The sequence below is a fragment of the Seriola aureovittata genome, chromosome 13, assembly GCF_021018895.1.
Source record: "Seriola aureovittata isolate HTS-2021-v1 ecotype China chromosome 13, ASM2101889v1, whole genome shotgun sequence".
Classification (NCBI taxonomy): domain Eukaryota; kingdom Metazoa; phylum Chordata; class Actinopteri; order Carangiformes; family Carangidae; genus Seriola; species Seriola aureovittata.
The window spans coordinates 20,699,706-20,714,217 of record NC_079376.1 but is presented as its reverse complement, the minus strand read 5'-3'; the positions used below and the strand labels follow the sequence as shown (position 1 = coordinate 20,714,217).

The following is a 14,512-nucleotide window of genomic DNA, read 5'->3' as shown; positions in this document are numbered from 1 at the left end:
CAAAGATAGAGACAGGAACAGGTTCATATCCACTCAAACAGCTCAAAAGACAAAAAACTATAAGTAATAATAAGTAATAAGGAATTTGTAACATATTTATGTAATCAGGTCTGACTTGCTGATAAAGTCTATCAAAGTGCAGTTTGTACTGGTCTAAATCAGGGATATGGTGACATTTTGTTTTTGATCAGAAACTCACACTGTCATCCCCAACACCATCCCTGTAGCATCATTAGCAGGCTAAGGTTTTTTTTAGCTTAGAACTGCTGCTGATGCTTGATCAGATGTTATATTAAAATGTCACAATATCCACACAACAAACTTAAACTAATCTAACTGATGTAGTTTTTCTGGATTGTAAGAGCGGTCCTGATGTGTATGCACTGTAGGCCTTGCCTAGGCCTTATCAAAAGCCTGATGTTAAAAAAAAAAAAAAGCCACAACACAGCAAGCACATCAAACCCCACCAGAAAAGCAATGCGGGAATTAATTCACACCATGCACATAGAGCGAGAGAGAATATCACCTTGTTAGCAGGTATGTTACTATGAGTTATGTTGCTGTTAGCTTGGAGGCGATGATAGCGGTCAGTGTGAGAAAACTCTTGATAGCAGAGAGCATCCATCAACCCCAAGTTAGATAAGTGTAAATCTGCTGCACGCAGTATTAACTAACTAATCTTTTATTCCTCAACCCGTGGATGATAAAGCTGACAGAGCCTGGTTTCTTCCACGGCTCAATACCAAGACTTTGATCAATAAAGCTTAGTTACTGAAAATCCCTATTTCTCTGTCACCCTGCAGATGAAAATTTCACCTTGCTGCACATTTCTTTTCCTTAAAAGATTCAAGACTGGAAAACTCAACTCACACCACGGCCACCACAGAACAACACAGGCTGCCCTGCCCTGCGGGAGCAACGATACATCACTCTGTCTCTCCTGGATGTAATTAGATGTGCAACAAAGTTGAAACTTTCAGCCCACAAAAGGTCAGTGCAACGTCGAATTTCTGTCATTAAAGCTTAAGCTGTTTATTAGAAGATCAGCATCTCGCTGCGGTGATCACAGGACAGAGCTGAAGTTAGGAGCAAAGAAAGTTAACAATTTAACAAAGCCCAAATTTAATTTTGTTCAGGTTAATTCAGCTGAATCATTAACTTTTAACATTTCTGCTTGTTCACACGCATAATTAGTATGTTATTCAGATATCTCTTCTAGCCCAGGTGTTAAATACCATGAATTTAGCTTTGTCTACTCGTATACTATTTTACTGTAATGGTTATTTGCCATGCCATCACCAACAGCAACAGGAAGTACAATATGTTGGCCTGAAAAATCAGATCCTAATTGGTTTCTCATTAACATTACCGTTTAATAAAGGCCTAATAAAGGATTGCCACTGAGGTGCAAATAAAAAGTAGCAGTACAGACATGCTAAACTGCGATGTTAGCTGACACTATAATAAGATTACGCACATTCTTTGCCCTCTAACATAGCTTTATGGCTTTGCAACTTTTCTTTGCAGGTCTGTGCACTAAACATTAGCATGTACTGTATTTGCTCAGCCCATCAGGATGAGATATTTCTGTGAGAGTAATGCTACTCTGTGTTTGACAATGATTCCCCAAAACTCGCCAATGAAACACTGTAAGCTTTCCTGCCAATTAGCTAGCTGCTGAGGAACCAGTCACTGCTATTCTGTAGGAGAGACGGTCCAAACTAGGAGCAGAAACACTGCAGTGGATTACATTACAGCTCTGACAGCACCGTGCAGCAGAGCAAATTAAAGGAACCGACAGAAGACTCTTGCATCATTGAGTAGCTACAAAACTACAGAAAGCTGACATCTTGTGAAACAGCACTTTTTGCAGCCAGTCAGTCACGTCAGCTCAGTGCAGGGTGGAGGCCCTCACACTTGATTGTCGTTCGGCAAAACAAGCAGATATTATGACGATGCAAATCCAGCAGGGCACACTACACTAGACATCTGGCAGAACAGTAGACAAACCAAACAAATAGGCAAAACGACTGGTAGGTACCATTTGGCACGAGTTGGCAAGCAACAGACCTAGAAAAGAAAAAAGTGTGGTTGCGCAACAGTAACTCCACATCAAGACAGATTCAGGTGATGAATCTGTGCTCATATCTAGCATCTGATTCTCAAGACATAAATGATTTCCCCCCAGGTCTGAAGTCTTCCACCCCAAGAATTAGAATGAATAGAAAAAGGGTACTGCTGATTCAAATGTGCAGTTTACCAATCATCTTGATATTAACCTGTGGCAGTGTACAAGGCAAATAACCATACCAGATTGGTGATTTGAATGTGCATACCTTTTCTTATCCATTCAAATTCTGTGTGTATACCACTATTGTAAAGACGGCCATTTTCACATCAGGTCTTATGCTGCATCCTAGTGGTCTGAGGATGAACTGCAGCAATATGTTCACACTACATTTAAGTGAATGTATTTTTGCTCTTCTAAAATAATTCACATCACTGATGTTCTTTTATGAACTAAACTTCCGTAACGTAAATCTAAATGCAACAAGGCTCTGAAGATGGAAAATGCCATAAAACATTTGGGGCCTTTCTGTTGGGTATTGCGTCTATTTTTTTCTTTTGTGCTTTTATCTTTTCTACAGGCACTTATGCTTTTCTGTAGATTGTTGTTTCCTTCTGTACAGCTGAAGAGGGGCCAGAGTCCGGGGAGGAGGCGAAGGACGAGGCACGACGAGGTCGCATGCAACAATGAGGAGGGAGGAGGAGGAGGTGGAGAAGGGGGAAAGGGGGAGAAGAGGTTAAAATCCCAAAACCCTAAGAAGAAAGACAGGAGGAGGAGGGAGGGGCTTCTCAGGTAGAGGAACAAGTGGGAAGGTATGGGAGGAGGGAGGTCCTTGACAGGAGGCAGGCTGGAGGAGGGGCTACGTTCAAGAGGAAACACATCAACAGGGAGTTGAATTTCAGTCCAGCAGCAAGATGATGAGTGTCAGCCAAAAAAAAAAATCATTCCATCATAACAAACCAGTTAAAAACAGCCAAAAAGGAAAAGAGAGTTGTTGATGTTTGTGTTTTGTGAGTATTTGTCTCTCCTCAGTTGTCTGCTGTGTCCTTTATGAGCGCTTCGTTCGTTGCAATCCTCACCTGGCGTGGTTGTCTTTCGCCCAAAGTAGCCCAGGACGTGGGAGTAGAGGTCTCTTAGCGATGCGTCACCCATGGCGGCCCGGCCCTGCCGCTGTGGTGACGAGCCTTGGGATGACCCCTGACCTCGGGGCCGGGGCTTGGAGGACAGAGCGTGAACCACAGTCTTATAGACGCCACCAAGGAGGGCCCCCTGGTGGTGGCGTGAGGCAGTGCTGCCCGGCTCCTGGGAGCGTGAGCGGGAGGCTCGAGATCGCAAGGCTGAACGTCCCAAGCGGCCACGCACCCCTGACGTCACGCCTGAGGAACCTGAACCGCTTGATAACACCTCTGAGTGAACCTGACCCTCAGAGCCCAGACTGGATCCCACAGAGGATCCAGGAAGTTGCTTGTCCTTGTCCCCTTCACCCCCAGCCCTGTTTTCCAGACATCCGGTGCCTGCTATGCCCCCTGCCCCGCTGTTATCCGAAAGAGTCCCAGAGGCTAATTTCTCATGTGCCCCTGCTCTGTGGCTAATCCCAGCCACAGAGCCAAACTTACCTGCACCCCCTGCTCCGAGCTTGCCCCCTGATCCCGCACCAACGGCCCCTGGCCTTTCCCCTGCTGAGTGGCTGTGTGTGTGAAAGTGACTGAGGCGGCGCAGCCTGGCTTTCCAGTGAGCCTCTTTATTCTCAAGGGGGTTGTGGAACTGGACGGACTCAGTCGAGGGCCGGAAGCTGACGTGAACCCCCCCAGAATGGTGCCTCTTAGTGATACTACGGGGCACCTTGTTCTTAATTGGGTCTGAAGTTTGGGTAGTTTGATTTGATTCAAGACTAGATTCTACCATGTTAGTATCTTGTCTGATTAAACGGGGCCTCTGATTTCCTGCTGCTTCTTTTTCATCACGTTTCTTGTCTCTTACTTCCCTCCACATATCACTTTTCCCATCCCATCCTGCTGCCCTCCCTGTGTTTGATCCTCCCTTTTTCTCCCCAGTGTTTCTTTCTAAGCTAGCACTTCCCTTAGCATTGGGTGATGGCCACTGACACTGCAACTCCAGACACTCATAGATGCTCCGCTGCTCTGTCTCATTCTCCTCTGTTGAATCAACACTGCTGTGTCTCACTGATTTACTTACCTGTCTGTCCTCTGTACAAGTCTGTCTGTCCCCTCTTACCACCTGTCTTGCCTCTCCTACCTGTCCTGTGGATTCTATTTGTGTTCGAGCTACCCCTGTTTGCACCGGTGCAGGTAAAGTAACATTGTTCTCTAATGTATGAGCAGGACTATCTCTCTCTCCAGCCTCCTCCTTCTTCTCAACTCCCTTGTGAGTGAGGTAGTCCCTAATAGAGGAGAATAAATCCTCCTCTTCTGCCCCAGCTCCTGTTTCACCCTCTTCTGCATCAATTTCCTTTTCAGATGAAAAGGTGAAAGCAGAATCCCAGTCGCTTACCCAATCAGAGCTAGAACCTCGGCTTCGAGAGCCAATCTGGTGCCAGAACTGGTCATAAACACCACTATCATCTTGTCCCTCTGAAGTCGAGGAAACAACACCATTGGAGAGGGTAAAGGGGGTGGGAGAGGGGGAGGTGAGAGGGTGTGGGAGAGGCTGAGCTGCGTGGCTGTTGGCTGCGAGTAAAGAGGAAGTTGTAGAGTGGTGGTGGAGAGGGGGGGGATTCGGGATTGAACAGGGATCCCTCTGAGGGTCTTCACCTTTGACCCGCTCGGCGATGAAAGGCTCCATGATGTCAGAGGCACTGCTGCTCCTTGCGAGGGAGGAAGGGGCCGGGGCATCCAGGTCACAAGTCCTGCCCTGGAACACCTCAGAACAGGAGGTAGGAGGGGCCTCGTCGCTCTGGGAGGAATGACGCATCCGAGAAGTGCGGGATGTCAGCGTGATTGGCGGGTCCTCAAGGTCTGTTGATTGGGGGAAGACGAAGGAAGGGGAGTGAGGTTAGTAGGGAGAAAATGGGAATGGACACATGTAAATGCACAAATACACACTAAATGAACAAAGTCTCAAATAGATAGCCAAATAAGAACCTGCAAATACAAAGACATAAACACAGTATGATCGATGCATGGAAACCTGTTTCTGAAGTGGTTAGACAAGATTACAAGATAGTGCACAAGAGATTTGTATCATAGATAATTTTATTTTAAAACAAATAGAACTTTTCAGTGAAGGTTTATAAAAAATATATACATACTGATGATATTAATTTCAATCCTTAAAGTACTGTGGCTGCCAAAGCTATTTCATCTCTGGTCCTTCATTAATTCAGAATCATGACTGAGATAAAATGTAAACTAGATTCATATCAGGCATCCCAAGGTTAAACATCAATCTGGGATGTTAGAGCCAAATCTGTTGTCAAGCCTTTGTATACAACAACTTTTGAGACTTTTCATTTAGAGCACTGGTTTTTAGTTTTTTATCAGTCTGTGCTGATGCCACTTCATAGATACAGCTAACACATCGGAATAGCAGTTTGTTCCAACTTCATCAACTTTAACCAGCTAACACCGTCTACCAGTACAAGAAGAAGACACATTTATGACAAACACAAAAATAAAAACTACCTTTCGATTTCTTCTTTAATGACATTCATGTTTACTTTGCATAACTTTAAGAGATCTCCAAAAACACACACACACACACACACGCACACACACGCACACATGCACACACGCACACATGCACACACACACACACGCACGCACGCACATGCACACCAAAAGCAGCAAACATAATAGTTAAGTAAATTCCCATTAGCAGAGGAGACTGCATTATAAACCAAGTACATTGAAATGCCGCCCCAAGAAAAAATGGCATCAAATTAAATATCACACCAGACATCAGTGGTTGGGAGAACAACGAGGAGAGAAAAGAAACGAGGGCAAATAAATGTTTGTATAAGGCAGAAAAGAGTGCATGCATGAGAGATATGCATGTGTGCATGCAGGCAGATAAGTAAACGATGCAGGCTAACAGGCAGAGAAACAAGCAAGCAGACAGGAATACAGGTGGGCCTAGTTACATATAGAAATGTAAACAATAGAAACAGAGACACATGAGCTGTCTCCATCTATCTGATAAGATTTCTAATTTACATCAAAGCATTAGTGACATTATATTTGTAGAACAAAATCAAAACAGCAGATGTTATTCTTAAGTAGCAGTTAGGCAATATTTCATTCTCTTACTAGGCAAAATCCAAATGCAGCAGCTAATGTTAAAACCACAAGAGTAACTAACTTAAACATAGAGGACACATTTAACAGTTGTGTAATAAGACAATGCCACTTCAGGCCACTCATAATAAACCACTGTGATTATTTGTTACTCCTAGGTCAAACAAGTGACACAGTATATAATTCTCTATATAAAAACACTGACTGAGAATGAGTTACAAACAGACAAATACATCTGTCAGCTGAGTGACTGGAAATCAAACACAGGAAGGTCGGGCGTGCTTTGTTTTGCATGCTCTAATTTACCAGCCCATCACTTAATTAAGCCTTCTCCAGAAACAGAATATTCTCGTTTCAGCTTAAGCAAGTGATTCTTCAGTGTTATTCACACGGCATCTGTCCTTTAACACCTTGGGTCTAATAGTATGCTGAGACAACTTGGAAAAATATCGCAACTACTCACTAATTTTCCCCCCTTAAGTGGGTGCTACAATATGCCATAATCATCCATTTGTCACAAAAAATTCAAGCAATTCTGATCAGATTTTTGCACAAAATATCAGGAGAATGATACGCGTTTGATGTTCAAGCATTTCTCAAAATCACACTGTTCAAAATGGGAAGAGCTGTAATATTGCTGAAGGACAACATCCAAACAGTTGCCTCAGTAATGATAATCAGATATCCAGAAAAATGAACAGACAGACAGAGACAAGATGACAGGCATTAAGGTTCAGTTTCTGACAGACGTGTAGACGACTACAGTTTCCAGGCAGACAGGTAGTGCAAAGAGTGTGTACCTGCCAGCTGGTCGGCAAGGGGGGGTAGTAAAGGGTGGTGGTGGTGGAGGAGGACAGGAAGAGGCGGAGCCAGAGCAGGAGCACTCTTAGCACTGCGGATAAAGGCTGAGGACAGCAGAGAGTCCCCCGTAGAACAGCTACGCAGGGCTGAGGAAGTGGAAGAACAGATAGAAGAAAAGGGGGAGCAGTGTGAGACAGAAGAACGCACAGAGGAAGAGCAGAGGAATAGAGAAGGCAGTGTTGAAGTCAAAGAAAAGTGGATGTATGGGTGGAAAATAGATGGAAAAATGAAAGGAATGAAAAAAGAACATGTCAAAATTCAGTCCAGAAAAATAAGATAGTAAATAGAGCAGGAAAAAAAGAAGGGTTGGAGGAAAAATAAGTTTTGAGAAGAACAATGAGAGACAGAAATAGGTGGCAGTAAATAAAAGATCTTATTTATGAGGTAGAGACACACCATAGAGAGGTAGTTTGAGGAGAAAGAGGAGAAGTTTGTCAAAACACAGGCAGGCGACAAGACAGCGAAGAAAAGAGGAAAGTTCACGGGCAGATTTAGAGGGAAAGACAACGAAGGTGAAGGAGGAGTGCGACAGGGTTAACTCTGGAAGAAAGACAGTGACACAGTGAGAGGCTGGTGGCAGCTTGGCCCTCTGCACAGCCAAGACCCGTCATTAGACCGCGACACACAGGAGCACTACATTTTTAATGCTATTCAGGTACACAGTTAAATTGAAAAATTAGGTAGTTTACAAGTTTGTTCAAATTTATGGCTTTTGAATACATTCTCCGTTGAATATCCGACTCACAGAACATTGCATAACAGATACACATCTGCAACAATGTTGTTTAGCACGAGTGGACTCATTTCTCACAGTAAAAACACACTGAGGAACCTGTTCGAGTGGTTCTCAACACATGTATAGGCATTAGAAACTTCTCAGCAATGGTCAATTCTATTAAGGGTTAGTAAATATATTAACTTGACATTATAAGATTTATTAGGTTTTTTAACAGACACCCTGCCAACAGTATCAACGACAGTATCCATAATAATTTTACATGTATCATTACACATGTATCATCACTGAGAACCGAAGTAGAGGTTCCTGATCAACAGGCAAACATCAAGTGGCCAGAAAAATTTTAATAAAAATATATTTGATGGGTTGTGTGCTTGTAATTTGCCATGTTCATACGTGCTTTTTAGAAGGTTTTGTAAATAAGATTTTGAACAATAATATAGAATCAAACGACTATTTTCTATGTAAAGATATAGTGGGGAACTGAACTCCACTGAAGGAACCACATTTTCATCTGAAAAGGCCTCCGACAAAGAAAATGACAAAACAAGAACACAGGCAGACTGGACAAGACTGCTGGTTCAAATCTTGGGTGGTTGATAGACCATCAAAACATCCACAAAGCTTTTAAGGTTCGTCTGTGTCATTTGTGCGGCCAGTCCCAGCAGATAAGTCCATGGCTGAATTTCTTTCCCAGTCCGACCGTGGAGCCAATACTGGTCTGGCTTTACCGAGATGGAGAGACCTACAAGCTAGACTCCAGCTTAACTCACAGCTTTTCTCCTCCTCAATGTGTTAATAACTTCATGTGTTCATAATGTTACATGTCTGTTTTCATAAGTGAGCAGCTACAGAAGGGATGATAACATGAGCTAACTTGTTGTTACAGATATTATGAATGTGTTTGGCTAATGTCGCTATCACTAGCTGGCTTGCTGCCATCGCTGCTGTAGAGAATATCACGGCAATGCTAGCGTGGGCTAATGGTTGCGGCTAGATTGTTTTTGTTGGCTGTCGCATCAACAGGGTAACTTTTGTTGTGTGTTTAGTGATCGTTTTCACTGGGCTTGCTGACTGAGAATGTGGAGGGAGAGAAGGGGGGTTGTGGCCAAACGGAGGCCGGAGATGTGGCCAACGAAGTATTTGTTTTGGTCTGAGATGCTGGTGGTTGAGTGCGACATCTTGTGGCGGTGACGATCATTCACAGAGCGTTACAAGAAAATAAATGTGTATATTATATGGGGTGCTGTTTGGTAAAAAAAAAAACAGGATTATTACTTTTACCAATATAACTTCTGAATAAAATTACTACTTCAAATTCTACATTACAGTGTCAGTTTTTAATGTCTTTCCACCTACAGAATATCCAACTTATTCTGTGATTTTTTTTCACATAAGTCGTCATCATCTTGCTCTGAGCTACAGTAGTTATTTTTGTACACTGGTGTTGTGACTATTTCCCTCACACAGTTGAAGGCTTCACATAAACAAGATTACTCTGAGAAGAGGGAATGACAGAAAGCATACACCTTAACTTCCTGTCAGACACACAGGAAGGAGGAGAAAAGCAGAGGAGGTATGTCAAGTCAAATAAAACTGACATGAAAGGAAAAAGAAGCCACATACAGTGCACTGAGTACTAGATTCCCCCTATTGAGCTCCCCTTGAACCAGCCAGTTTTACCAGGATACACAGAACAATGTCTGGGAATCTGTGCTTTGAATGGGGCTAATAGCTCAATTTTCATGGCCGAATGAATAAGGCCTTTCCTCACACACGAGGAGGGTGGACAACTAAGCAGGGAAATACTGACCTACAGTCTTCTGGCGGACAATACTCCTGGCCTTTTCGATGCCTGGTGAGCCAGCGGTGGTGGCACTTCGCTGTCTCATTGCTGCTGCCTGGCCGGGTTGATCTCTGCTCCAGCCTTTAGAGAAGGAACGATCCACAATCTGCCGCTGGCCCTCTGAACCGATACCTTGTGTATGAATGATGGGAATTGAGAAGGAAAGTTGTCTTGTCAGTGCACATCATAAAAGAGTTGCAGTTGGCTCCTGTTTAACGTGATGCAAGAATAGGACTGGCTGTGTTTCAGACTAGCTGTTAGGAAGTTGTATGTGTCTTTACAAGGTCTGTGAGAGTCTCTGGTGATTGACCAACCTTTTCCTTTATGTTTCTTCTGTTTTTGCTCACTGAGTTTGTCCAGAGGCAGCTCATTGAGATCAACATTGTACAGGTTCCTGGCCAAGACCTACGAAACGAAGACACACACGCTGCTTCAACACTTTCAACACACTAACAGCAGAGCTTGTAAGAGACAGCATGAAAGATGACAAAGGCAAAATAAACTAGCATAAAGACAGGAAGGGAAGTGCCGCTTCCTTCAATTAAGTTCACCTCTGCTTCTCTAATGACTGTTTGTGACCGGCAGATGTCGCAGTCAGTCACCGAACTGAAAAACTCAGCTGACTTGCTCTGAATGAAAATCATTAATAAAACAATTTGTTTTTATTTCCTAGTCAAGGCAGTCAATGATTCCTCCTAAAGAAGCCTGCCTTTAAAATGTTAACTCCTCCTTTAACCTCCTGTTATGTGCTGAAATCAGAAGTGAAATAATTTGTGTTTGATCATGAAAAAAAATCCATATCATATCATATCCATACACACTGTATTCAGTACCTTGGTGAGGGTTTCCATGGTGAGAGACCACTCTGTGACCAGTTCCTCCCAGCAGGTCAGAGAAGAGAGGACAGAGAGGAGGTCGTCCCATAATTCTCTGCTGATGTAGACGTTTAAGTTCCCCTTAATCCAGGCTACTATCAGCGTCTTTAAGGAAAGATTGGGGTGAAATGATAGAACGTCATATTAGAAAAGGTTCTAATCCATCTCCCCACTCATCAAAACTAAACACTAGTCAGATGGACCATTAAACCAGTGACCTATTAAACTTCATTAAGGCGTTCAGAAAATAAGTTTGCATCTTAGTGTAAACAGGACTTCTTTTAGATTTCTGTATTCTGAATAAAAGAGATGAAGGCCACTTGATAGTAAACTACTCTTTTATTAGATGATTACAACATTGCCATGAGTGCAGCATGTGCTTTTAGACAATCTACAGTGACAATAATATACTGTTATAATGTTTTCATAGGCAACTATATATACAGTATTTAAAACTCCACAAGCTAAGAAACTTCCAGAAACTGTTTTGCTGTAAACAACAGTTTCATCATGATTGTAACAATGATTCTATTCATTCCTTTCTTTTATGTACTGCAGAGAAAACTCCCATGTGTGCTTTCCATGTCCAGTGATCATGAAAAATGATTTGGCCTGTTTAATACAGTGATAGTGATGTACCTGAAAGATAGGTCCAGCCAGTCTGCCTGACAGTGTGTTGTTCTTTTTGCCCTGAGGCATAATAGATGGAGGTCTCTTCATCACAGACTCCGTCACCCTCAGCAGAACCAATAAGATCTGCTCCCTACAAACATATACAAGTACGAAAGTTAAAGTTTGAGCTTTGTTTAAATAATGGCTAGACTTTTCTGAAATGTATTTAGATGGCATTTTGTGGCATTTCCCAGACTGCGTAACAAGTGTGATTTATTGTGGTTTTGCTGGTGTTTGTGCAGCTTCTTTTTACCATGTTTTCTGGTCCATGGTCTCGTGCATGACAAGGCTGCGGTAAATGTTGAGGACTCGCTTGCACATGTCGACATGCTCCTCTAAAAGGATCTTGATGTCATTGGCTGGCTCCAATAGGAAAACATTGGAGGAGTGGGTGATAAATACCTGCAGAAAAGCAGATGAGTAGTTAGGATATGAAATGGATCAAAAACCACTTTTAGCGTTTTTTTCACTGCATAGTAGCGACTCAACTTGACTCAAATCCACTTTCTCGCCTTTGGTACCTGGTGCTTCTTTTTCCACTGCAATTAATACCCCCTCAATGAGGCATGTAAAACTATCGTGACATCATCATCAATGCGACAGATGCATAAACAGTGGAGGATAATGAAGGGATACCAAACAGAGAAACGTCTGCACCTCCTCAACCCACCATGGCATAATTTTGCTGGTTGCCATACTAAAAGTAAAGTACAATAAGAGAAATGTAACAGGCTACAGTGAGCAGTGTACAGTCGCCTGGTCGAGTCGAGCTGGTACCACGCAGGGGAAATGGGCTACAACAGGTAAAGGGCAACAACGACACTTTTGTGTGTACGAGTGAGACAAGAAGTCTGACACTTTTAAGTCAAAGTGAGAACCATACCTGTAGTGTAGTCTGAACGCCAGCATGAACACTGTACTCCAGCAATTCACTGTCAATCACTTTGTTCATTCCCTGAAAAGGAGAGAAGATACAGTTCAGTTTACTTGTTACATGGAGAGCTACTCAACCTGTGAAAACAGTTGTGTAATGTCTTCTTAGGAGGAACATCATCAGGGTTATCGTGGTTTGGGCATGAGAATTAAAATCTACAACAGATAATCTATTTTACAAACTGGAGGCACAAAGTTTGGTATATTTATGTGTACACACAGATCTGTTCTTAATCATCATTTATTTGAATATTGAGACGGTTTCCATTACTCATTTCAGGTAATTCCTTACCTCGTCCTCTTTGTCTCCAAGCTGAGAGCCTGAATCCATACTGCCGCCTGTGGCTATGGGATAAGGACCCTCCTCTGGCTCCTTCATGAACACTGGCTTGTCCTCGATGGAGATCCACTCCTGATAAACACGGACCACTTTTCGCATCGCTGCTGCCTCGCACATGGGAAGAAGAAACGCCTATATTGGAAAAGACGGACAAATAAATATTATTATTCAATGAAAAACACTTAATAATGCCAGTCAAAGGTGTGACACACTGGAATAGCTACATGATGTCAAAAACAGCTCTCCTTCACCTGTCTAAAGATTTCTGTGATGAAGTTGACATTGGTTCTGGAGCTGGTCAGCACTCTCCTCACCACCTCCATGTCCGTCAGCTGTTCTTCATCCATGGAGCAGAGTGAGGAGGAGCTGGGTTCCCTCTCAGTCAGTGTAGATGTGTTGGAGTGGCTCTGCTCAGGCTCGCCCCCAAGCCCCGGACACCCGGACAGCCCCATGCTGCCTCCTCCTGGCCCAGATGAAGCCCCGCTAATTTCCAGGTGGCTGTCAGACCGGATCCCACCTCCGCCGCTGTCATCCGAGCTGCCTGCAGAGCGAGCTGCCAGGCCGGCTGCTGCTCGCTGGAGGTCAAGAGTTACACAGGTCATACAGTGAGGTAAGAAAATAAAGAGAAACTGGATGAACAAAAGACAGTTAGTTACATTTCTATACTACTCATGTCCCTTCTAAGCGGGGTCTGAGTATAAGAAGTAATGTCTTGTACATTTCTGGTGATTTTAGAATGAATAGAAGAATATCTGGGTAGTTGGCATGAGCAGTCTAGCTCATTTAGTAAATCGCAAAGTAACAAAACACCAGCCACAATATGTGTGTTACCTGTATGTTCTTGGGGACGTTCTCTCCCTCTGTTCCTGGGATTTGTGTGTGTGTGTTGGGTCGTGGCTCCAGCCAGAAGGAGACCAGCCAGCGTATGAAGATGACTCGGGCCTGGAGGAAGCTCTCCTTGGTGCAGTACAATGGTTCGCCACCATCCTGCTCCCTGCGGACCACACTGTAGTAGGGCTTAGGACGCATCGGAGGCACGTCTACAGGGAAAGAGGGACATCTTTATTTATGTGGTGCAGCATTACAATAACATTACTGTTCAGTCAGTGTGTTCCAGTGGTTTTCCACCTTTACAGTAATAAGTATCTCTTAAGTGAATTCATTATACTGACCCAGTATGGGGTTGTAGAGGCTGGTTTCCATGGCGAAGTTGGGAAAGATATGAGGAAGGTAAAACTTCCTGAAGTGACCAAATAGGAAGCTAAAGCCACGTTCATGGTTCTCTTTACAACGCCACTCTAGAGACTTGGCCTGGTGGATGCACACACAGACACACGCACACACAAAGACAAACAAGTTTGTGTTATAAAGAGAACATTGCACACACAAAATAGGGTCAATTGGGGAAGCGCACCATTGTTTTAGGGGAGAATGTTATCAGTGTGTGTGTGATGCATGTGATAGCAAGAAGAGGAAACAGCAGAACAAAGTCAGTTTGTGTCAGTAAGGGATGAAACTTGTATCAGCGGGGGTTAGTGATACCAGTGAGGGATTAGATAAATAATTTATCTACCACCATGTTTGTACAAGATAATGTCAGTAATTTGTTACCTCCCGTGTGTTTTGCATTAGTAGCATTAGTAAGACCTAAGAACATTTCAACAGTGTAATCATGTTGTGTTAGCTGTGTTAGTAAGAAATGATGATAATACCTGGTTTACCATGTATTTCAGTAGTGCTTCGAGGAAGTAGGCAGTGAGGTCTTCCTGGTTCTTGTCACCTGACTGTGGAGGAACCAGTGGAGTGATCTCTTCTGGAGTCACCTGAGCTGTAGGTGGAGACGCAGGAAGACTGCTGTTAATATTACAATGAAAAGTACAATGTTGCCGCTGTGAAAAAAGTGAATGGGGTTCCAAATGTTATCC

The 14,512-nt window shown here is 43.3% G+C and overlaps 1 protein-coding gene across 7 annotated transcripts in view; it reads right to left on the bottom strand.

The window, feature by feature from the left end:
• Positions 1–14,512, bottom strand: part of ralgapa1 (Ral GTPase activating protein catalytic subunit alpha 1) — a 76,053-nt gene that overhangs the window by 55,038 nt on the left and 6,503 nt on the right. For 3 of the 7 annotated variants that reach the window (XM_056393936.1, XM_056393937.1, XM_056393933.1), the window contains exons 7-19: positions 14,300–14,415; positions 13,760–13,898; positions 13,419–13,627; positions 12,839–13,162; positions 12,540–12,719; positions 12,198–12,269; positions 11,568–11,716; positions 11,282–11,405; positions 10,601–10,747; positions 10,082–10,172; positions 9,735–9,899; positions 7,122–7,268; positions 3,148–5,043 (exon numbers count right to left, since the gene is read on the bottom strand). In XM_056393936.1, coding sequence (XP_056249911.1) covers positions 3,148–5,043; positions 7,122–7,268; positions 9,735–9,899; positions 10,082–10,172; positions 10,601–10,747; positions 11,282–11,405; positions 11,568–11,716; positions 12,198–12,269; positions 12,540–12,719; positions 12,839–13,162; positions 13,419–13,627; positions 13,760–13,898; positions 14,300–14,415 — 3,759 coding nt within the window. The remainder of the gene's footprint in view (positions 1–3,147; positions 5,044–7,121; positions 7,269–9,734; positions 9,900–10,081; positions 10,173–10,600; positions 10,748–11,281; positions 11,406–11,567; positions 11,717–12,197; positions 12,270–12,539; positions 12,720–12,838; positions 13,163–13,418; positions 13,628–13,759; positions 13,899–14,299; positions 14,416–14,512) is intronic. The other 4 variants (XM_056393935.1, XM_056393939.1, XM_056393938.1 and 1 more) reach the window with 4 other exon arrangements.